The sequence below is a fragment of the Pelodiscus sinensis genome, chromosome 2, assembly GCF_052426305.1.
Source record: "Pelodiscus sinensis isolate ZL-2025 chromosome 2, ASM5242630v1, whole genome shotgun sequence".
Lineage (NCBI taxonomy): Eukaryota > Metazoa > Chordata > Testudines > Trionychidae > Pelodiscus > Pelodiscus sinensis.
This window is the reverse complement of record NC_143053.1, coordinates 248,811,864-248,837,406: the sequence shown is the minus strand read 5'-3', so window position 1 is coordinate 248,837,406 and position 25,543 is coordinate 248,811,864. Positions and strand designations below refer to the sequence as shown.

The window sequence follows — 25,543 nt, the reverse complement described above, 5'->3', positions numbered from 1 at the left end:
TGCTAGGGAAAAAAATCTGTAAGATGTGATAACACTTTAATTGAAATATTTTGCATTATTAATGTGTCAAGCATGTTTTTGTATCTTTTCGCCCATTTTAATGCATTTGGATTCAAATACATTATTTGGTGCAGCCACATTCTTGAGAACATCAGGCTTATACACATTCTCAAAAAGTGGGAATAGATGCTATATGGAGGAACAAGTGGTCTTTGGGGTGAGGTGGACCTACTCTGAGGGCCCTCCTTCCCATTCCAGGATTAGTCTGCAAGAAGATGGAGCTGCTTTCTTCTCTTCCTCCTCCTCCTCCTCCTCCTCCAAGAGTGGCATTGGGAAGGAAAGACCAGCTTCCACTTCCAGCCTAGTGCCACCAAGGATAGATCATATCTTGAATGAGGCCAGATTTGTGTCTCCTCCTAAATGAGACCAAAGTCATATCTAATGTGTTTAAGGAGTTGAAAGGGTTATTTCTGCTTCTAGCTGATAAATGAAGTCCCAGCTCCCGTCACGAAAGAAGATACTGAGTTGGTGCATTTCTCCCATAAGGACAGGCAGGGGAGATCTACAGAGATGGAGCACCTCGTCACTTTTCTTGCTTTTGCCATCTTTCTCCCAGATCGTACCAGCCTCCTGACACTACTCTTGCTGGAGGTCAGTAATGTTGGAGATTATTGCTCAACAATGTAGACTCTTTTCTCTTTCACTACTCAAGACCTAATCTTGTTCTTTCTCATCCAGGGCAGCTGGATTTTTATGAGGAAATTCTACATTAAAGTAATGGGACAGGAAATGCATCTGTGGCAAATATATAAGGCTTTTTGAACTTGTTTAGCAGTTTGGAACATTACAGTATGTCCCAAGGGAAAATGGATTAGTGGAAAGAGGGACATTCAAAGAGGGACAATACATTCAGTTCCTAAAAACACTAAGCACTTGGATTATTATTTTGGGTTTCTATTTTACTACAGTAAAACTCCATTGGTCCAGCATCCAATGCTCCGGCACTCCTGATAGTCCGGCACCATCGGGAACCCGGAAGTGCTCCGGGCAGCCGGACAATTGGAGCTGCTCTGCGCCCGGCTTTCCCGATTCAGCAGCTGCTAAAACTGACCAGCAGCTGAATCGGGAAGCCGGGGGCAGAGCAGCTGGGGTGCTGCCGGGTTGGTCCCGTAGTGCTGCCCCTCGGGGCTGCGGGACCAACCCAGCAGCACTCCAGCTGCTTTTGGGGACTCCTGTGGCAGAGCAGCTGGGGTGCTGCCAGGTTGGTCCCGTAGCGCTGCCCCTCGGCGCTGCGGGACCAACCTGGCAGCACCCCAGCTGCTCTGTCCCAGGCGTCCCCAAGAGCAGCTGGGGTGCTGCCGGGTTGGTCTCGCAGCGCCGAGGGGCAGCGCTACGGGACCAACCCAGCAGCACTTCAGCTGCTCCACTGCAGGCGTCCCCGATTCAGCCGCTGCTGAAACTGACCAGCAGCGGCTGAATCAGGGACGCCTGGGGCAGAGCCGGACTATCGGAAGGGGAGTCTATGAGGGGTCTATGGTGGCATCCCCCCCACTCCATCCCAGACCCCTCATAGCCCCCCCCCTTCTGATAGTCTGGCATATCTGATAATCTGGCACCCCCTGGGTCCTAAAGGCATTATCAGAAGTTTACTGTAGTATGAAGTCAGTGAAACTCTCATGCTTGGTAGAACTTTGACCCTTTGGGGAAGTTGGAATGGGGGTCAACACAAACCATATCGTGTTATTTAAAAAAAGCTTGTGATTCTCTCTATACATTTTGTTAGTCTCTGAGGGTATGTCTACACTACCCCGCTAGTTCGAACTAGCGGGGTAATGTATGCATACCGAACTTGCTAATGAAGTGGAACGAGGTGTACAGATAGTTCGGAATGGCTAGCTAGTTCGAACTATCTAGCCCATGCCGCGTGTAGACGCGCGGCACAGGGTTCGCACTAGCCTGCTTTTAAAAATGGCGGCGCCGGCTTTATGCTAATGAAGCCCGGGAAATCAAATCCCGGGCTTCATTAGCAAGTTCGGTATGCATACATTACCCCGCTAGTTCGAACTAGTGGGGTAGTGTAGACATACCCTGAGGTGCTACAGGACTACGTTTTTTAAGGTCAGAGACTAGCATGGCTACCTCTCCGAATCTTTTTACCATATCCCCTAATATCCATTGTGTGCCATCCTGTGGTGAATAATAATCCTAATATTTCAGACAATTTCCTGATTGTCATAGCTTCTGAGCCACTCTTACTCTTCAGATCTGCTATCTCCTTTCAATAATTATCCCTTCCTTTCAGTTCAGTGAGTTGCTTGAATTGTTAGGCCCTTGCCCTGGCCTGTGTGGAGCTGTTCTGGCACCTGGGGTAGGGAATCTCACTACTTCAACAGTAACCTGCAGTGGCCTTGGCTCCCGTTCTTGGTGGTTGGCACTTACCTTTCGTAGTTTCTGCAGGTGATTTCAGATTGATATATGAAAAGAGAGATTGGTGTGAGTTTGGGGGCAGAAGTGAGTGGTAAAATTTGAGTTCAGATCCAAAGTTCAAGGACTGAGAAGGTTGGCCTGGGAGTTTTGTTTGAACATAAGAATGGCCGGACTGAGTCAGACCAAAGGTCCATTTAACCCAGTCACCAGTCTCTCAACAGTGGCCAATGTCAGATGCCCCAGAAGGAAAGAACAGAACCAGATAATCATCAAGTGATCCATCCTGTCTCCCACCCCACCTTCTGACAAACAGAGGCTAGAGACACAATCCCTGCCTGGCGTGGTTCATAACCATTGATGGACCTATCCTCCATCAATGTATCTAGCTCTGTTTTGAACCTTGTTAGAGTCCTGAACTGCACTACATCTTCTGGCCAGGAGTTCCACAGGTTGACTGTGCATTGTGTGAAGAAATACTTCCTTTTGTTTGTTTTAACCTGCCACCTGTTAACCTCAGTAGCTCTAACTTGCCAAGGAATAGTGGGGACTAGTATGAATGGGAAATCCAGCATTGTCCTTTCTGGGCTTTCTTAGTTAGCCCGTTGATGCAGGTGCAGTCAAGATTCTGCTCTTCTGAGCTCTCAGTAAGTCTAAAACAGGGGACGGTGTCTTTAATATAGTGGCAAGTCCTATTTTTACCTTTTGCATCTTTCCTTAGCAGGTTATAACTGGGACTTATTAGCATTCCAATCATCTCATCAGGTTTCGTTCATCCTAATTACACAGCTCCTCTTACTTATTACTCCACACTTCTAGTACTGGTACATAAACAACTGAAAAAAATCTTTTCATGTTCTTCATCACATTGGCTCAATTTGTTTGTGGCATACTGAGATTTATTTTGCACCAGAATTGTCGCCTTAGCACCTTCCCCTGTGGTGTTAATTTAATGCCCTCTTGACTACTCCAGCTAGTTTCAAACCAAGAAGATTAGTTTCTTTTACCTCTAATAAAGACATCACAGGAATGTTACTAGATTCAGTTTCTTACCGCTTTATAAGACTACATGGATATATAAGATGAATTCGGGGACTGAGACAGGGTGATTATAAATCTTTAAACTGAAAGGTTTTCCTTACTTAAGCTTAAATGAGGCTTTTGCTAGTTTGAAAAAGTGTTAAAATCACTTCCTCCCCATTTTTTTCATAGAATTTTCACTGTATTTGAAAAGTAATCCCCAATTTTCTAGATGCAGCACAGTCTTTTTGTACCTGAAAATATGGAAGAGATAAAACTGTTACTCTCCAATCTAAGCCTGAGTTAAGCAAATTAGGCTGACTCCCAAACATGCTCTTTCAGTCACTCACTAAGAGGCATAGGCCTCTGCAGTGGAAAATGTGTTTGGGTGAGTATTCCCTCTGAGTTCAATTACTGGTTTCTAAGTTTGCACATGGGAATACATGGAGCAGTTACTATCTATTTAACTATATGCTGTTGTGTACGTTGTAGATCAGAAAACATTCCATGCTGAATTCAGCACAGATTGTAGTTTCATAAAAAGATGATTTTCATGTGACTTAGATGCAGACATTTCAGACATACCCTCAGAACTCATGTGAGATTGCTATTCTGTAACAGAAAATGATCACAGAACTATGATAAGGGAGGGAAGTGGAAAAGATGTGCATATTTTCTGAATTAACAACAGAAATTCTCATTCAGGTTCTCCTTTCTCTCTCTTGCATGTATCTCAAGTCATTTTGACCATATGCCAGGTCATTTTCCTAGGCCTTCTGTGCTTCTCATTAAAGATGATATCAGTAAAATGTGAATTAATATTAACAAATGAGAGTCCCATTGCAGTTGGTAATTTTTACAGTGTGCAGCTTTTGTTTTAAAGGAAGTGATTCAGGAAACTCAGTTTTCAAACTTGGGAACCAATTTAGGATGTCCAGTTACATTAATGGGATCTCAATTTGCTATTTAGAGGAGTAGAATGCATATTTAGTCCAAATAGCCTAGTTTCCTAAGGGATATCTTGGTGTCCTAACTGAGGCACAATATTTGCAAATTGGGCTTCTACATGTGCAAAATTCTGGTACTGGAGCTACTAGCCTTTGGTATCCTTCCATACCCACAACATGATTCAAAGCCTAATAGAGTGAATGAAAAGACATGATCTAGACTAGAGCATGCCCCGTTCCCAAGAATGTTCAGATGACCCAATTCTAAGAGCAGGAAAGCAGCAGCTTTGAGGGAGAGTATAAAGAAATTGAAGATGAATACATGATTTTCAGACAGTTTTTTTTACACAGTCTCACCCTCTGTATTATTATCGGTATATATACTGATATTTTATTCTTTGTTTCCTGGTACAACATAAAGTACTAAAACAGAATTAGCAGATGAATGGTTTCCCTTTTGTAGTTTAAAATGCATAACTGCTCCTCTCATACTCAGAAACGTTCACACTTCAGCACACTGTCACAAAATCCAAGCCTTCCCATGATTATATGTTTTGAATGTTTTATTCACTGAATGCCGCACAGTAAATGCCGCCATTTTACTGTAAAAAAAAAAGATGCATAGAAGATGCAGGTGATTTTAAAAAGGGTAGTGCCCACAGATTGTACTATAATTAGAGGTTCAAGAATGTCTTCATTTATAATTGCACACAACTTCTGTGTGTTGATGTGTAAGCATGCTATACAATATGAATGACTCATCAGCTCAAATATGCACAGTGCTTGAAAAAATTAAGGACCTTTTATGAGGTCTTTTTACCCAGTTCCTTTTTTTCCTTAACTCGTGTTTACATTGTTCAGTATATTTATCATGTGCACTATTTTAACCAATTGTGTGTTCATGGCACAATCGGAGGTTCAGTCATGGAATAAATATGTTGAGTAAGTATCTCTGCTGATCTGTATATGCCCTGTCTTTAGCTCTTTTATACTCTCTTTTGTTGTTGCTTTCTCATTTTGTTTGATGTTATCCAATTTCCTTCCATTAATATTGACTTCTGTGCAATATTTGTCCTGACAAAATGTTTTGCCAGGTGTTTCTCGTCTCTGAAAACTGCCTTAGAAAGTAAGTTAACAATTTTCAGTCTACCAAGCTCATACTTTCTGCTGAATGCACCTGCTATGCTACATTTGGATGGAATCATGGTATGATGAGAGCTCCATTTGAAATTGGCCTACCTTCCTGAGTTTCCATTTAAGAGATTAATAAACTGCATACAGTATTTATAGAACATACTTAGCTCAAACCTAAAGGCACAATCCAAAGCCTGTTGATATCGATGTCACTGAACTTCGGGTCAGACCCATGATGAAAACGGCTGTGGTACATACAAAAAATTGTAGATATATTTTATGAGCAACCACCAAAACTTTGAAATTTTCTGTGGGTTTTTCTGTATTTCAGACGGTCAAAGTGCAGAAAACCCTCCAAGCTTTAACTGACAGTTTCCCTTTTTTTTTTTTAAGCTGGCTTTAAAATTAAGTGCGATAAGTTTGCATTTCTACAAGTTATTTCAAAATGTTCCTTATGGAAATTTATATGCGAGCTAATCAACATACAGTGCATTAAACAATTACTTTGGCTCATTGAACCAATCAGCAGGGACTTTTTATTTTTGTCAGATATATGATAAACACAGCCATCTGCTGTTCTCTACCCTGGAGGCTGGTCAGTTAGGGCCTCAGGGAGAGACAGCAAAGTATCCTTCTCTTCTTTAGGGCTTCTAAGATCATGGAAGGCACATCTTCTGGATAAAAAATTGCTTCCAGAAATTACTAACTTTAAGCCAACTCTGAACCTAACAGCTGATTTGATCATCATAACATCCTAATATCAGGATGCATCATGTATTTCAGTATGAGTATACTATCCTACAGCTATGTCAGTGGCTTTCTTCCAGACCTCTTTCCCCCAGTGTTGTCTTTTTCCTGTTGGAAATTGTTACAAAGTACAGTACCTATCTTGTATTTGACTAAAGTATGGACATAACATGTATGCATGAAAAACTTAAAAAACAACAAATAGTCTAGTAGCACCTTAAAGACTAACAGAACATGTCGATGGTATCATGAGTTTTCGTGGGCAAAACCCACCTCTTCAGATGACCGTCATCTGAAGAAGTGGGTTTTGCCCACAAAAGCTCATGATACCATCAACATGTTCTGTTAGTCTTTAAGGTGCTACTAGACTATTTGTTGTTTTTTAAGTTCTTCCTGTTACAGACTAACTCAGCTACCCCTCCGAAGCTTTTGATGTATGCATGAGTCAGTCTACAGGTCTGTACTTTGAAAGTTGAATATTTTAGAGGGAAAAATTAATGTGCTAGACATTTCTTTCAGTGAGTAAAATGGTAATAGTGTCTCCAGTACACCAAATAGGCTGTACAACAAATCATAGTCAGAATAGAAGCATTCATTGATCACGCAGCATGGAATGAATCCTTCCCTTTTCATTAAAAAAAATACCTCTCAGTCTTTCCTCCTCAAATTCAAAGCCCAAACTCAATGGTAGCTCATTTTGAAGACCGGAATGATCCAGTGAATTTTAATTCAATAATTATTTGTAAAATTAGACCAATAATACATTTAGAGAAATGAAAATAAATCTCTTTTGCATCATGCCTCAGTAAGGATGCAGAACCCTACAATAAAGAGAGCAGTGCTCTATACATATATTATAAAGCATCACTTAAAAAGAAGTGGAATAAACACTTAAATCCATTTCTTTTTTAAAAATGTAACTTGGCCCCAAAAGATCAGTTATCATTGTGGCTTCTGTTGTTATAGAAACCCTTCAATTGCTGAAGGACCTCCTCCACATCCATTCAGACTTAGGAGATGACTGTGAAATCAATTAAACTGTCTAGCAGGTTGAACAAAGTGTCATTTTAAGAAGCGTATGTTCAGCAACGCGATTTTTAAAAAAATTTTGTACATGTTTTCACATTTATTAATGAAAAATAAGCTTAAAGAGCCCCTGTCAATTGCACAGCCTGTATTTTGGATTCCTGAAGCAGCACCAGATCTAGAAGCCAGGAAGATCTAAGTAAAGGACATGCTGCCCTAGTGAGAGCTCGGGGAGCATTCCTCTTCCAAGACTGCAGGGAGGCTCACAGATACAGTGGGACTGCTAGCTCACACCATAAGATGGTGGGGGTACTGGAGCAATCTCTGTGGGGGCCGGGGAGGTACCGAGAGTCATTGAATCAAAACAGAAACAACTTCTAGCTAGCAGGTGCGGTAGCCTCCTATTAGTGATGTTTGATTCCCACTGGCTGGTGTGGAGGCAGGGCAGGGCCACTGACTCTTTAGTGGCTAACACTTACAGGGCCCTTGAGAGGGTCTTTCTTTATTTGTGCTCAGCTGAAGAACAAAGGGCACCAAGACAAGGAGACTTTGCATCCTGCCTTCCTCTTAGTGCACAGTCTGGCCCTTATTTGCTACACTACGTATTCTTGCAAAATCTCAAGCCAAACTATGGCATTTGCGTATTCATACCATTCTCTAGATTATAGCCAAAGAGGTCAAATCTTGGCCATCTTGAAGTCACTGGGAATGCTCCCATTGACTTTAATAGAACCAGGATTTCACCCCAAAAGCCAGAGTCTAGCACCCGTTAGTCAAGTCATGATTCCTGACTTAGTGGTTTTGGGATCAGGTGCTATACACCCAGGTGTGAGTGGGCAGTAAAATTCCAGGCATGTATTTAGTGACAAAGGCTAGAACCTGACATGACCAGACAGTATCAGTAATCTGGGAGATGAGAATTGCACACCAACTGCTATTTCCAGTGAGGAGGCCCAAAAATGTGGTAGCCTATGACTTGTGAGGCTTTCTTGTATATGGAGGCAGGCCTACAAAAATAAGAATGAGAATTCTGCCTCATTATCAAATGTATCATCACTTCATCAGAGGAGTTAAAAATAAGAGGCTAATGGAGGTATGTGATACAGAGAACAGTTGGTGATGTGTTTAAAGGCTATTATTAATTATTATGATTTCTTCTTATTATTATTATTATAAGGCATGTGTCTGTTAGAGAGATGCCCAAAGTAAGCACTTACAAATGGAAAAATGAGGCTGTCTAGTCTCAGCTGGTTGGATCATGTAAAGGACAGTCTTTGTAACTATGTGGACAAACAAACTAACAAATCAAGATTGATGGGAAAAGCTACAGAAAGAGGTTCAGAAGTCAATTGAGTTGAGACTCTGCATAAACACAAAGCAAAGAGATGGCCCCTGCCCTAAAGCACTTACAAATTTTCTACTGAGGTTATTAAAAATCCATTTCTTTTTGAAGTTCTGGATCTATATAATTTCTGTTCTTGATTAGAAATGGTCCTGAGGGGAAATCCTCCAGATCTGTCTAATCGTCGGGTAAAACCTTGGCTCCATTGAAGTCTGAGGCTGGGTTTCACTCATAAACTTTACGGGGTGAAAGAGGCCCCAGCTCTGAATCTTATAGCGTGAGTCCACGGCTACCATCCATACCAAATGTGCTCAGTTTTGTTCCAAATAGGTTTATTGCAAAGGAGAACTCATAGGCTAGTTCTCTCTGTTTTGTCATTCACAGTGAAGAAGCCATTGGTAATGCAAATCTTACTTTAGTAAATGAAAACACATGGCTTCCCCCTTTTTAAATTCAGGCAGGTCCAAATCATTATATGTAATCCATATTTTCAATTAAGGCATTACACTGCTATTTAATGCTCCTGGCTGATATTACGTACCACAGACAGTGAAATGCCAGGAACTTTGCTGTTGGAAATCTATTTCTTTTTAATGAATAAGGAAGAACCAACCCATTATTTAATCTATTGAGCATTGATGTGGCCTGGGTAGAAAGAGATGAGAGGTATGAATAGAACCTTTCACTTAAATACAAGAAATAACAAAGAATGCTGCATAACCCATTCCTTTCCCATTGACTGTGGCAGGCGTGCTTCAGAGTCCAGTAATGTAACATTTCTAGATAGTTTTCATGCCTGACACAGTGACTGCAAATTCATCTGGATACACTGCAATGAAGCCTGCATTCATTATAAGGCTGTCATATATGCTTCCCCATTTCTCACATGGTCATCTGGTCCACACATGAAGCTGTTCACAAAGGGCCTGATGCCACATGAGTAATCCTGTTGTAATGAGTACAAATTTCTCATCTGAGTCGGTCTGGGCCCAGAGTGAATAAGCTGCGTGTGCCTCAACTCCTTCTCCACTAACTGCTAATGGTCTTGATTTTTCTTGGACACTTTATTCCTCAGGTACACTTTTACTGGCATTTACACTTTTGAGTCATTGATAAAAATATTGGCAAGAGGATTTTGTATGACAGAATTCACCTTCCTTCGAGATCCATGGAACTGGCTGGATTTCAGCGTCATTGTTATGGCGTAAGTAGCACTCCATTGTTCTCTTTCAAGAGTGTGATATGCAGTGTAACTATTTTTCACCTATTCTTAGAAAATCACCAATGTTCTAGCGCAATAATTCAGCTACAGCAGATCACCGTGGAATTATTCCTGAGTGGTTCTAGAGCAGGGAAGTAGGAGCCTGGATTCCTAGATTCCAGTACAGATTTGGGCAGCTTGCTGGGTGATCTTGGGCAAGTTATTTAACCTCTCTGTGCCTCAGTTTATCTATCTGTAAAATGGTTATAATAATATCTGCCTACTTACATGGTTTTATGAGCATTCATGTTTGTAGGTGCTGTTAGATCCATAGATGGACAATGTTATGTGAATGCAAGTGATAAAATACATAAATACATCTGGAAAAACTTAAAAAACAATGTGTAATCTTGCAGCACCTTAAAGACTAACAAAACATGTAGATGGTATCTTGAGCTTTCATGGGTACCACCTACTTCTTCAGATGAATGGAGTTATTAAAGGTCCAGTTCTAAATAAATAGGGAATAAGGGGAAGAAAGAAGGAAAAAGAAGGGAAAAAAGGGAGGGAAATAGAGTGTTCATGCTACATGAAAGCTGACAGAGAAAGTGCAAATTGTTCTTATGTACCTATTGTTTGGTTTTTACGTTTTTCCAGTTACAGACGAGCTCGGCTACCCCTCTGAAGCTTATAAATGTATCTTAGTGATAACTGCACTGCAAAAAAAAGGAAAGCTTTCTGCTTTGTAATTCTTCCATCCCTCACACAGACCACAAAAGTAGCTCTCATGTTTCAGTTGTAACTGTTTCTTTGTTGGAGACAGAAAATAGTAATTTGTATGTCTAACAGGGACTGTTAATAATAAATAACACATTTTAATTAGTAGTTACTAAAGTAAATATTCTGTTAAAAAAAAACACCTCACTCCAACCCCTAATAACACAACAGAAGCCAGCAAAATAGTAAGATGACTGAAAAGGAAACAAGAAGTTCTGAACTTTTCCCTGAAAGATGCCTTGCACCGCTTTGGCATATGTAGAGTGTGGAAGTGCTCAAGAATCTCTGGCTCACAGAGGACATGGTATTGAGAGGAAGTTAGAGCATAACAAAGCTTCAGGCTTTGCAACTCTCTTGGGCAATTCTTTTGGTCACCAAAAGAATATTGAGATCACAAACCCTTTTTGTTCCTGCTCCCTCCCCTTGTAACATAACCAATACTTTTTCTATGGGGGATTTAAGTAGAATCTCCTGTGGTGGTTGTTAAGCTAAGCAGAAACGTATTGCATATACTGGGAACAAGGTCCTTTCACTACTTCCTACCCCATGGTTGAGTGCCCTATGCACTGTAAGGGTAGTATATTTTGGGTCTTGGTGAGCTGTTCTATCTGCCCAGCCAAGAATGTCTCTGGTCTACAGCAGCTCTTAGCTGATGCAGTCACTCATGTCTGACTCTGTGCCCATCTCACCATCTGGCTCCAATGTAGGCAATGTGAGTGGTCAGAATGAAATGAATTCCACCCATTTCCAGCTGAAACATGGGCTCATATTACAGGTTCGTACACGGGGGAATGAGGGGGATGAATGCACCCCCATGGTTTCCCAAGTTCTCCCAGGTTGTCTGAGCCTCTCTCCCCATGCTCCGGCCAGCCAGGGAAAGACGGGCTGATTTCCCTTCCCTACCCCAGGAATGAGGCTGGGGGTGGGGCTGGGCCACCGTGTCAGGAACAGAACAGCCACCACCCCTTTCCACAGCTTGGGTTGGGCTGCCACAGCCGTGGCCTGGCCACATGGACTGCTTCTTCCCCACTCCTCCTGGGTGGCCGGGGAAGTGGGCTGCCAGTCTGCTTCGTGATCCACCGGTTGACTGTGATCAATATCTTGGGCACCCCAGATATTGAGCTATAATTGGGCTATAATTGGCCCTACTGGGCATCCCACAGACACTGGGCGATTAGCAGACTGTTGTTCTTCTCAGTGCAAAGATGGCTGCCAGTTAGGATGCCAATATAAAGCAGACAGTAGACAAAATGATGACATGTATGTATTAGCTTTCCATCGCTGACAGTTTATTTTGAAACGGCTGTATACAGGCAATTTCACCGCAACTGTGTTGATTCCTTGTGTTAATATTATTCTAGTTTAAATTAGTATTTATTTTTGAAATTGGTTTTTAGGCACAACTGGAATATAACTGGAAAATAAGGGACCATTTTAAATTTAAATGAAAATAATTTAAAAATAAATCCCTTTGTAAAAAAATGGTCCCTTATGTTCCAGTTGTGCTGGTTTTTATTCAAAAAAGATTTAAATATCACCCTGGGGAGAAAAGAGCAGCAGGAAAGATACATTTTAAAAATTATATTTTAAAAAATTGCAGTCCACATTAGGGATGTTAGCGACTAGTTGACTACCTGATAAGCATAAGCTTATTGGGTAGTCAACTGCAGTATCAACTACTTGCTTCACCCCCCTTGCTACCTCTTTGAGAGGCAGCAAGGCAGGGGAGACAGGAGCTGGTACTAGGGGGTGCCAGCTTAAAAGCCAGTTCCCCCCAGCACCTCTATGAGAGGCAGCACAGAGGGCGGGAGATAGGGGAGGCTGCTGTGAAGCAGACCCTGTCTGCGGGGGTCCCAGTGGGGAGCTGGTTCCTCCCCTCCCCCCACAGACAGGGGCTGCTGCTGCCAAGCAGCCCCTGTTCACGGTGGCCCGTGCTGGCCATGCTCAGGGGCTGGTCTGGCAGCAGCTCCTGTCCATGGCCAGCCCTGGCTGCCATGAACAGGGGCTGATGCCGGAGCAGCGCCTGCCTGGAGCCAGCCCTGGCCACCACGAACAGAGGCTGATCCGGCACCAGCCCCTGTTTGCAGTGGACAGGATTGGTCCAAAATGCTCTCGCTGGTCCAAAATGCTGCGCCACCACATTTTAAATGTAGCAAGAGCTCTGCGGCTCTGCAGAGTGGTCCTTATCGACTAATTGTGTAGTTGATACAATCAACTACACAATTATCCAGAAAACTGCAATTTCACATCCTTAGTCCACCTTTACAAAAAAAGCATCCCACCCTAAAGAAATTCCTGCGTATGGGCCTGTCTTAAGACTGAGGCCCATATAGATCACCTCAGAGAGGTCAGAACCAGTCAATCAGCTCCTTGATACACTTTCACATCCTTCTTCAAGCAGACCTGAGTGTGCAGGAGAATCTGGGCCATCGATTTCTGTGGAATTATAGCAGCATAATCTGGAGCAATTCCATAGGGAATCTTGCCACACGCTATATTTTGCAGCACAGAATACACTGTGTTTATTTTGTCAATACCTTCTTTTCTCTCTTCCTCTTTGCTTCCCCAACCACCCTCCACTCTTGAAATTTCTGCCTTTGCTTTTCTTTTCACCTGTTCTCTGCTACATTTTTCTGCTGCTTCCCCGCCCCGTTCAATTTTTGTTCTCTCTCCCCCTTTCTCCTCATTTGTTTAAATGCAAACTCTGATAACACTGATATTTGAGCTGAACGCCTGACCCATCATATTTCAGTGGGTCCAATTAGGTAAAACGTGCCCATTCATCCCTGGCCCAACTAAGGGCATTGAAGTTCTTTGCAAGATTCTAATGGGGGTAATTTTGGGACCTAACTTTTCATTAATATTAATGAAAAGAATGTAATTTGGAGGTATAAAATAATTATCATTATTTTCTATAAATATAGTCCCATTGATTTCAGTGGTCTTTGACTGGGGCATAGTATTAAGATGGCCAGATTCTGATCCTATAATCCTAAATTGCTCTGGCTGAAATCAGCATGTGGACATACTTATGATAAGCATTTAAAAATAGCACAAAGAAGAAGAGGTCCTTTTGGGGGCCAGCCCTATTGTAGTTGTCTGTTTGCATTAGTTCACGTGAAATATGTTCCTCCTGCACTGCTGTGTGTGATTCTTTTGCATTGCGTTTAAAAGTAGAGTGAAACAATGCACAGCCAGGGACTGGAACTGTTCTGCCATCCCCCCTACAGGCATGGAATGGCACCAAAATAGCAGAAGCATGGTTGTGTAGTTCTGTTCATGCAGGACTCTCCCACTCTGGTGTATTATGGAGCCGTGTTATTCATCGGCTTCCTCTACACTAGCAAACAAAGGACTTTGAGGGTGGACCAGGAAAGAAGAACAGTAAGAGTGGTGGACCTGCCATGATGCAAAGCCTACCTCTCCTTGCGGCTGCAAAATGGCTGTGTATCTCCTGCGCTGTTGCGCCTCAGTGGAGTGGGTGGGCAGTGTAGTATTCTACCCTCACACTACTTGGAGGGGACATTCTTTCCTGAGAAGACCATCACAAAAGAGAAGACCATCACAAAATTTATGATCTACTTAGCTTACCTAGGACTTAGGCAGTTCACAGGTCTTTTGCTGGCTCTGCTTCAGTAGGATGATTTTCACCCACTGTGTGCAGAAGCCAGCATTTGGCCCCCAAGAGCCTATGGGATTTTTGCTCTTTGTGATAATGTGTGGGTGTTTTAGTTCTTGAAGTGGTACAAAAACTATGTGGGGTCCAGTTCTCCTGCCAGCAGCTTCATAGCACCTCCACAGCAGGCTCCATTAAGTTCTCTAGCAAGTGTAGAAATGCTGCACTTCCTGTGCACTGTACATACCATCCTGGGGTTTCCTGGGACCTTTCTTGCTGGGGCAAACCCAGGACAGGGCAGTTTCTGGCTGCAGTTACTCAGAGTAGTAGAAAGTTTTGTTACCTCATTTCTGCATATAGCAGCTGCTAATATTAAAGAGTTATCGAGAATGTCTACTGAGAAGCCAACTGGTGTGGCTAGAGAATAGGGCCCCAGTATTTTGTTCCTAGGATGCATGCCAAATTACTGACCAAATGTTTTTAATCACTTAAAAATGTTTTTAATCACTTAAAAATCACTAAAATAGAGGGTCTGCAGTGGGAAAAAAGCCGCAGATGAAACAAAATTATGTCAATAATCAACTGCTTCAGATTCAGTTTTTACTCCTGTCAGTTTCTATTCCAAGCCATTCTGTATTAACATATTTTAATCAAATGTGTTTTTGACAGAATTGAGGGGTTCAGTGATTGGATAGGGCTGGAATGGAATGGAATGGAATACTGATGCAAACCACGGCAAATGGTTCTTCAGGCACTCAAGTAGCAGTGAGCGAGTTAAAATTGATTGCAAAATGATCTGAGTGTTATGAATCCTGTTTCCTAGGTATATAACCAGAAGACAGTTAGAAGCTATGGATAATGGGCTCTACTCTGACACATTTTGTACTTTACATAAATGCAATTTGCAAACCATTAAAACCAGAAGTGTACTAAATCTCAGGCAGCTCTATAGTCTTGTTTGCTTACAGTTCGATTGATACTACTGGAAGTGCGGCCTATGCGCCTGGAAACATGAGCAGTGAATAGTGTGTAAGGATTCAAACTGGGATGGAGAGCACTGAAATCTGAGGTTCTCTCCCAAACAAATTCATGGGTGTAAAGCTTTGGTGTGCCCAGCCAGAACATATACTGGTGATCTGAGTTAACTGAACAGCTATCAGGAGGAGATAAAGTCATTTTGTTAGCTAGTATTATTGTACAAATCCCATATTTCCTTTTAGAGTTATTGGGTCATTACTGTGAAATAACCATTATTTTCCTTCATAAGCCCATAATGGACCAGTTGTATAGGCCTCTTGTAGTACAATAGATCAGTAAGCATTCCAGATTGTACACAGGATCTGTTTTCCATATTGCATGGGAGTATACATACATAGTACCCTGCACACTCACTGGGATTGCTCTTTATTATTTAAAAGCTAGACTGTGTACAAAAGGCAGTATAATTTGATTATATGCTTATCTACAGATTATTAATATGCTCTTACAAATCTGCAGTGAGTAAAACCATAGCCATGTGCCATTGGTTACTTATAATTTCTGGACATTTTGGGAGTTCAGCTGCATACAGCCAGGATGGTATTCAAACCAGTCTGGAGGAGGCTCTGCCATTAGGAATTGAATAACAGCTGCAGAAAGAAGTTTTCATACCATCTCTAGCTGCCAAAGAGGGCTTTAGCCCTCATTTGACTCGAAGAGAGAGGTAGTGAGGGTACACTAGAGGAGGAGCTACTGATTAGATAATCCTGTGTGCACCAACTCTCCCCTAAAACTCTGGAGAACAGAACCAGTGTTGCTATTGCTAGGTCATATTAGTAGGCGTGGAGAGGCTGCTCTGTAACACCTCCAAAGGTATCTGTCCAAAACTCAGTGAACTTCATCCTTGAAACACCAGTTCCACTGGATAGTTACCACAGGATTGAAAGTTACCACAGGATTGCTTCAAACCTGTCTTCTGCAACTGCAGGCAAAGACTCTGTGATAAATAATTTTTTCATCATCTCTTGGAGCTCACAGTAGTTGTACAATGTTCCAAAGCAATATATGAGAAATAACCCTATGGAATTATTTATGTTGATATTTTCTCATGTATTATATGTGATTGATTTATTTCAGGGAATATTTTATACTTAAATTTCCTATCGTAGTTTTAAAACTTATTTTCCAGGTTTTTTTCTTTTTTAAGTTTTCAATCATTCTTGCGGGGATTAAAATGGAAACAAGATGGTATAATGTGTATAATATGCACAGCTGAGCACAGTTACAACCAACTCCTACTTATGGTTTTAAAGAACATGATGCCTAATTCATAAGATTTATGATGTAAGAAACATTTAACATCCTGTACAATATGATATACTCAGGAAGAATGGCATCTAAGAACAGCCTTGTAAAGTGGGTGTACTGTTCATTCAGGTGCATTTATTTTTATGTGTGAATGCACCATTCATTCAATCCAATAGCATGCTCTACCGTATAATTCCAAATAACTGTGATTTAATTCTACAGGTATGTAGGAGAATTTGTGAAACTAGTCAGTGTTACACCTCTTCGGACTTTCAGGGTATTGAGAGCTTTTAAAACTATTTCAGTAATCCCAGGTAAGAAGCCCTGATCCTTGCATATTGGCTCTCAGCTACAAGTGATTCTCTCTCTGTCTCTCCTTGTCCCCTTGACTGTTGTTTTTTGCTGGCGTTTTGTCATTGTCTGTGTGTGACTTTCCCTTGTTACAGATACATAACTGAATTTGTGGACCTGGGCAATGTCTCAGCCTTACGAACGTTCAGAGTACTTCGGGCGCTGAAAACAATCTCAGTCATTTCAGGTGAAAATCAGGTTAAACACTCAGGCTGCGGTTAAAGCCTACATGCCATTTCCAGTAGTAAATACAGTGAATACAAATGACTTACGACAATAGATACTGAATGGGAATGGATGAATGTAGGGAATGTGACCTGTCAATAGAAGACTTTTTCATATGTTTTTCAATTCATCTTTGTGGGCAAAAAGAATCACAATTGTTTCCATAATTACAAAGCTCACTAAAACGAGTACTATTGTATAATAAGCTTTTTATACAGTGTATCATTAATCATATCCATAAAGTACTCATTCATGAACCATATGAAAATGGCAATGAAATTCCATTAACATCTTCAGATTTTTATATTAAAAATGAAAGAATAAATGATAATGTCAAAACGTATTAGAACTTGCAAGTGCCTCTGTTGACAACTTAAAGTTTGTGCTAAAAATTGAACTCATTTCAAGGCTGAAAACATAGGTAGCTTAATTCTTCTGGCGCTATCTTGTTTACATTAATTCTTGTCGTGTTGAAGTCAGTGGGAATTTTGGCATTGACTTCAGTGGAGATCAGGTCTCTCCCAATTGATTTTTCACCTTTTTAATGGAACAATCCCAGTGTTTTGACCCGGTTCCATTTGTGAATTAACCCTTTTCCCAGAGCATAGTTTTAATCAAACTATTTGATCCCTTTTATTGTTGTTCCTTACAGTGATTAATAATTGTTTCAAATTAGTGATTTATTCAGAGATGAGCCCATTTCAGAGCTAGCTCTTTGAAGATACATTCTTGCCAAGTGTTATCTATGGACAGGTCTCATTCAGCCTCAGTGTTTAAAATATACAACCTGCATGGCAAGGTAGAGAAGATAGCAAAAACCGTGCATGGTAGATCCTGTCAATGATTATCCTGAACAGATGTTGGCAATTACATGTCAAATATATTTGAAAAATGAAGAAGATGGCACAAAATCTCAAGCACGGTCATTAAAGTGTAGTGAAATGTTTCAACACAGTAGACTAAAAACACTTGAATATAACGTGAAAATCAAGACAAATGACCTAGCATAAGCCTTTATGGGCATGTGTGTTATCAGCTATGATAACCAACAGCCACACATAGCTTAAAATTTAGGCATAAATTCACTGATTAGGATGTGCAAGTTTTAAGAACACACCTTGTGCAATTACAGCCAGATCCTGCAAACCTTGATCATGCTGAGCAGTACCAGACTCCACTATTAGTATCATTAAAGTCAGTGGAACTTCTTGCAAAGTAAGATAATAGTCAGTGTGAGGAAAGGTAGCAAAATCTGGCCTTTAATGAGTAGTTTTAGAGGTTTGAAGCTTCTGGACACCTGTAGTGTTTCTGTTTTTTCTATTTAATTTGTCATCATGGAAAGTTAAACCCAAAGTAGCAGGAAAAAATAAGATTTTTACAATTAAGCTGTTCACTGTGAAAATGTTTTTGCTTGGGAAATCTTTGGCTCAACTGCAAGCAGAACTCAGTGATTTACAAATCGCAAAAGGCAATAATAATAACTAAACAAACAAACAAACAAATAAAAACTCCTAACAACAAATGATCTCTCTCGCCTTTGCCAGTAATTTGAAGATTAACCTGAAGGGACAGTCGTCTCCAGGGAACGCCTTTCAGTTTCCATCTTGTCTTCAATCCAGAACCTCCTCAGAGCATAGCCTACCAATTTTGCTGTTATGTGTGGTGATTCTGTGATGTGTTAAGAAATCAGAAAGTGGACAGAAGCTTGTTTTGATTTCAGACAATAAATAGTTGTTGCTATTTTGTAATGAGAAGAGGGAGAGGACAAGAGGCTGTTATTTAAAATACACCCAATCCTTTCTGTAGTATTAAATACTTGATTTGAGCCATTTGTTGGTGAAAGAAGATATCAACTATAATTTGTCAGTGCAGTACACTTATATCACATGTTTTCTTATTTTCCCCTCTAGATGTAGACTCAGCTTACTTTCTTGTCGCTATTTCAATACCTGGTTGCAAGGGGCTGAATATTTTGCTAATAAAACTCCAGGGAGTTCTGCCAGCAGAGAGTTTGGTCATTGGATTTTACCATCCAAAATGTCTGTGTTTTGAGCATGCAAAGTTACACAAATGGAGAGCTATGAATCATTAGGCATCTATTTAATTCCTAGTAAAACAGAGATGCATGAGACCTCTTGTGCTGTTTGATAATTTCAGCTGAGTTATCCTTTAAAAAAAGTATTAAGATAAGTCTATTTTGGAGCTCAATTTGAGACTTTAATAGTAATACTGGGTTACCTTGAGATGAAATAGTACAACATGTGTTGATTTAAATATGAAAAAATGCTAAACAGTAATATCTTAAAGGTATTCTAAGGCTGCATTGTGTTTTTAATGCCTTGGTTATTTCTTAGTTGAAGAGGGTTATTGCTGGAATTCACTTTCTTTTGTCAAGATCTGAGGTGATATCCAATCACACTTTTGCAATATCTGGCAATTTCTTTTTTGAAATACCTGACATTTGTGAGCTCAGGGAAATTGCTTTCTTGAAATAATGGGCCAGATCCTCAATTAGTGTAATTCTTCCATCCAGCAAAGTGCTCACTGACTGATTTTTCAGAAACATTCAGTATTATCTTAACTCTGCATTAGCCTAAATCAGTGGGAGTTTTACCATTGATTTCAGTGGGAGAATCCAGACTAATGTTTAGTGCTTTTGAAAATCACACTCTTAAGTGTGTACCTAATTGGAGTAGACCCACTGAAGTCAAAGTGTCCATTGAGTTAAATAGACACCTTTTCATTAGATTTCAGCAGCATGCCATTTCCATGTATACTGGCTCAGAATCTGACCCAATCAGTCTATGTTAGGAATTTAAGTGCTGCTTTAAAAAAATGCCTTGTCTCTGATTTCTTCATATATCTCCATCCACTTCAGCTGCTTCACTTGGGAATAATCAAGTCCTCATGTATGTAAACTTAAAACATATTGTAGGTGATTTTACCTATTAATTAGAACTTTGCACTTTGCTTATAATCATGTCAACTAGACATTGTCCATTTAATTTTAAAATGACATTCTTGAACCAGCCCATGGGCAACTCAATAACACCAGTCAATGCCCCATTTGGTACGCAATCTAAATATCATGGAAGTCTATGGAAATCTTTCCATTGACTGCAGTGGACTTCAGATAATATGTGCAGAGAAATCCCATCAGTCCTTGATAACTAATAAATAAAACACATTAAGCCCCAGTACAGGTACTCATTGAAAAAGGCTAAACTCGGGCTGTGGAATATTGTTAGCAGGAACAAGGGTCATAAGCAAGAGCCCTCACCTACAAAGGATGAACACTGGAGACTGCAGTATAAACTCTGCCAACGGGAGCATCTCTGCTTCAATGTTGGGATGTGAGGGAGAGGTGGTGTCAGAGGTTAATAGATTGGAGGCCTTGGGGACCTGGTCCAGCTCCCATTGAAATTAGCGCACGTCTGTCATTGACTTTGGGAGTTGGATAGGGTCCTTAAAGGCTATAAATTACATGCTGGTTCCCATTCCATACTGAATTTATAGGGAGAGCTCAGAGCGCAAATCTTTAGACCTTATGGTTGAAATTTATCTGTGTGTGGAGTGACAGCAAAGGACCCTGAGCGCCATTTAAATCCCACTTATGTCCAACTAGAAGATTTACCCAGCATTGCCCAGGTCTAACTCTAATAAATTTCATTTTTCTTCTTTTAAATCATTGTTGTGGCATGGGTCTGTAGGCCACCCCGGAGAGAGAGGACAACCCCAGCCCTCACTCACTGCAGCAGCTGGGGGCCAGGTGAGAAGTGTTTCTCCATGGCTGCTGCAGCTGTAGCGGACACAGCCAGGGGAGGTGTACATGTGCCCTGGCTGGGGGACAAACTGACACACAGACAAACAGACACACCCAAAAGCTCTCTGAAATATGTTATTGATGCTATCACTTTCTCCACCCCTGCCTCCTACTATATGGAGTTATGGCTGTCCAGGTCAACACCTCTGGCCTCTTGCTGCCCCTGTGGTCATTCAGCAGTATAACTGGCCCTCCCGCCTGACTCCTCCCTTTCCACTTTATGAGAAACAATTGAATTCCATGCATATCCCATTGTCCTGGTACAACCAAACCCTAACCTTGCTTTACATTAGGATAAGAGGAAGCTTAATAGCAAATTTGGTGGTCCTAGCTCTTAGGAGGAGGAGGAGTTCAGCCGTTTAGGAGGAGTTCTTAAACAAACAGACTCAGAGTTGGACAGACGGACACACAGACACACATTTCTAAAATACAGAATAAGATTTAAGCCCCACTTTAAAGATGTATTACAGGAGGTCTTGTTTTGTCCCTCCCTATAAGATTCAGTTTCATCCTTACAGTATCTATGTACTCCGCTCAGGAAGCAAGCAGCAGGTGGGAAGCTGTCTAGAGGGCAGCAATCAAACATGGAGGTGGAAAACACATGTTATATGTTAATGTCTTTATATAAGATGGGCCTAGGAAAAACTCATCCTTTTCACTGAGAGATGATCTGCAGAATCACTGACAGTCTTATACATTTTCCAAGATAATAAAAAATTCTCAGCCACAAAAAATACACGGTAGCTAACAACATAATACACTCACTGAAGTGTATTCTTTTCTTGCTACATACAAGTAACTCCAAGAGACATTAGTGAGAAATATGCATATCTCAGGAGATGAGAATAGACAAAATGATAGCAACCATAGCGCAAATCACACTCTGTGGTTTGATTTTGTTTTTCTTTTCTTTTTCCGGGAATATGCAGGAAAGTGTCTGATGTGCAGTAAGTGATTGCCAACATCTGGTATGGAAGGCATACTCAATAATGCTAATAATCTATTAAATTTTATAGGAAGAATGGATGGTTGGGGGGATGACTGTTTTCACTGTTTGATGTTGCTTGCATTGTTTATGGTTTATGATTTGCTTTTGAATACTTATTATTTGATTAACCTTTGGTGGTGTCCTAATGCATTAACCTCTACTATTATTAACAGTAATGTTTTGGGCCAAATCCCACTTGTTTACTCCCTCTGTTTATCTAGGTACACCACAGCATCTGAATTTAGTGGCTCTACCCATGTGAGTAAGGCAAGCAGGATTTGGCCATAAAAGTGTGGAAAGAATTTAGCCATTCAGAAGACTATGTCATTAATTAATCAGTAAGGACCTGATCCAAAGCCAATTCATGTTAATTGATTTGTGACTTCAGTGAGTTTTGGATCAGGCCTTAAGACTTTCTGCTGCATGCTGCCCTGTTTGGTACTTGACCTGCAAGAGTTAAATAAATGCCTTTTAATGCTCTATAAATAGTACATTCTATTAAACTGTATTGCAGTGTTCTCATTGGCATTATTTCAAAGGAAGATTAGTTCCATAGAAGATTTAATAGTGGTCTAAATTTGAATACATCTAGCAATTATCTTTACAAAACATGGAGACAGGATCTGGGAAAAGCAAAGCACCCGCAGCAAGGTTCTGAGTGCCCTCAATTCTTGTTGACTTAGCTCTCATAACACCAGCATTGTAGTGTTTTGTCTAGTGATGATTTAAATATATTAGCTAGTGATACACAAGCTGAGTGACTAAGAGAATGACAGTTACCTCTGCATATTGATTTTATGGGATGAGACAAAAATACAGTGATCCTGCAAGAAATATTCCAAATCGCCTTCTGGTTTTACCCATAAAAATACAACATACCAATAAAAGTGAAATAAGAATAATTTATTTTAATCAATAATTATAATTGAATTACTAAAATGCTTTTCCACTAAACTGCTCAAGTTCTAAATAAATAAATAAAATGGAGAACCCTCTAAAAATTGAGTTCTCTGGTCCTTGCAAAGATTAAACATATAAAATGAACACTGGAGGATAATCAGTCCATTTAAAACCCTAGCAAGTAAACTGCTAGAGTAAGTTTCAGAAATTGACCTTAATATTAAACAGCAGTGGGTCCTGAACTTGCAAACCTTTCCTCATGTTACATATACCTTACCAATGCAAATAAATATTCTCAGGGTTGAATCTTAATATTCTCCTTGCTCATACAAGGAGTCCCAATTCTTCTCTCTCAGGTGAACAAAAGTTTGCGGTTTCAAATTTTTAATTGTCACACAGTGTGGGACATACACCACATTAAATTGCTGTGTGAGATATCTTGTGATATGTCAAATGCTATCAAGACATCTGGCAAGCTAACTAATGGGGCCACAGTACTAAAGGAATACAGATGGACAGTCTGATCTTGAATTCATATGAATATAAGTGCATGTCCTGCAGGACTTTCACATGGATTATTGTGAGAAAAGTGTAAATGATTAGAATTTGTGGGTTAGATGTTTTCCCCTATCTAAACCCCAATTCTTAGTCATGCATACCACATTTGAGTAACTGCAAAAAGACAAATGACAATATATGTAAAGAGCAGCCAGTGATGAAAGCTCCAACAAAGCATGTCAGTGAGTTAGATAGAAAACAATTAGAAGAACTGCTCTAATGCATTTAGAATTGATTTTTCTCACTGGCTGTTTTGTTACTGTTCAATTTAAAACCATTAACTGTCTGATACTGTTTTTCTTAATACCCACTCTGCCCCCATTGACTTGTGTGGGAGTATTGCCTGAAGAAAACCTGAAAATTTGAGGTGTAACCAAACTTTCTGTAGATACACAGCAAGGCAGAATAAAGTCTCCTATTGGGACACCTGTTTCTTCTTGATTTGTTAATGTTAATTTGGGGCCCGATTATCACTGCCATTCAGGCACCAAAGTAAGTGGGCAGGTTTCCAGAAGAGCTCAGTACGCTCAAAATTCTGGTCCTTGTGTAGGTCCCTCAAAAAAGGGGAGAACTCATCTCAAAAAATATTACTTGGCATTGATAAAGGTTTAGAAAAGGGCAACAAAATGATTAGGGATTTGGAACAGGTCTCATATGAAGAGAGATTAAACAGACTGGGACTTTTCATCTTAGAAAAGAGGAGGCTAAGGGGGATATGATAGAGGTCTATAAAATCATGAAACGTATGGAGAAAGTGAATAAGAAAAAGCTATTTACTTGTTCCCATAACACAAGAACTAGGGGGTCACCAAATGAAATGAATAGATAGCAGGTTTAAAACAAACAAAAGGAAGTTTTTCTTCACACAGTGTGTGGTCAGACTGGGGAACCCTTGACAGAGGATGTTGTGAAGATCTGGACTTTAACAGGGTTCATAAAAGAACTAGATAAATTCATGGCAGTTAGGTCCATCAATGGCTATTAGCTAGAATGGCTAGAAAGGTGTCCTTAGCCTCTGTCAGAGGCTGAACATGGATGACACGAGAGGGATCCTGTGATTATTACCTGTTCACTCCCTCTAGCACATCTGACATTGGCCACTGTTGAAAGACAGGATGTTGGGCTAGATGGACCTTTGGTCTGACCCAGTATGGCCGTTATTATAAAAACTGGACCCCACTGTGGGTGCTGGGCACTTGAAAATCTACTGGACACTTGAAAATCTAGCCCTGAATTCTTTTGAAAAACTAGCTCTGGAATAGTGTTTCTACAAATCTTTCTTTTCTTTTCTTTTTTTTCTTTTTTTGCCACTGTACAGAGGGACAAATGTTACAGCCCTTTCTGTCCCACCGTGGCATAAACTGGCTTTGCACAGGAGATCCAAGAGAGGTTAGAGAGAAAACATGACCTTCCTACAGCCTAATTTAGTTCAGTAATGGCTGCATGACCATTCCACTGTCATTAATATACTGAATGGCTTCTGATAACCATTGCACACTGCACAGAAGTGTAATTTGCTTATGTTTGTGGATCCATGAATGGGCAGATTCGTTGGCCCATGCTGAGACTTCAACCTACTGCAGAAAAATCTATTTCCCTTTTTTCCCTAAAAGTTTGAATAGAGAACAAAATTGGTTTGCTTCCTTACAGCTCCTTGTGTACATTTTGTTTTTGTTTTTGTTTTTTTTAAGCTTTTAGATTTTTTTTCAACCCATCCAGCTCTAACCCAGTGTTCATAGATATTTAGTGCTATGGGGTGGAATTCCTTGAGTATCAAGACCTAATATGTATGATAATGTTCAGGGGACAGATCAACTCATTGTGAATATTTCCCATAAAAAACCTCCCCAGCTTACTCTTACATTTTTTCTTTTAAATTAATTCCCTTTAATGGTACCATATTAGTGTTGTTAAGGACCAAAAGCATTCGTTATTGTAATGGAATGGTCATTAAAATGAAAGTTAATTAAAAAAACCATAGCTGCTAGTGGCATGCAATTGCACTGGAAGTCCTGCTAGATATGTGACAAATAAGAAGGCTTTTTAAAAAAGAATGAGTCTTCCTTGGTGCTGTTTACCTCATGTAGCACCTTGACCTCATTTTATGCGAACTAATTGAAGTTAGTGGGACTATTTGCATGAGTCAGTCAAGCAGGATTTAGCCCTATTACATAAGGT

General features: G+C 40.4%; 1 protein-coding gene across 1 annotated transcript in view; it reads left to right on the top strand.

Annotated features, from left to right (window-relative positions):
- Nucleotides 1-25,543, top strand: part of LOC102452890 (sodium channel protein type 5 subunit alpha-like) — a 341,521-nt gene that overhangs the window by 76,085 nt on the left and 239,893 nt on the right. Inside the window, exons 5-7 of the mRNA XM_089776791.1 lie at nt 5,244-5,333; nt 9,716-9,844; nt 16,967-17,058. Coding sequence (XP_089632917.1) covers nt 5,244-5,333; nt 9,716-9,844; nt 16,967-17,058 — 311 coding nt within the window. The remainder of the gene's footprint in view (nt 1-5,243; nt 5,334-9,715; nt 9,845-16,966; nt 17,059-25,543) is intronic.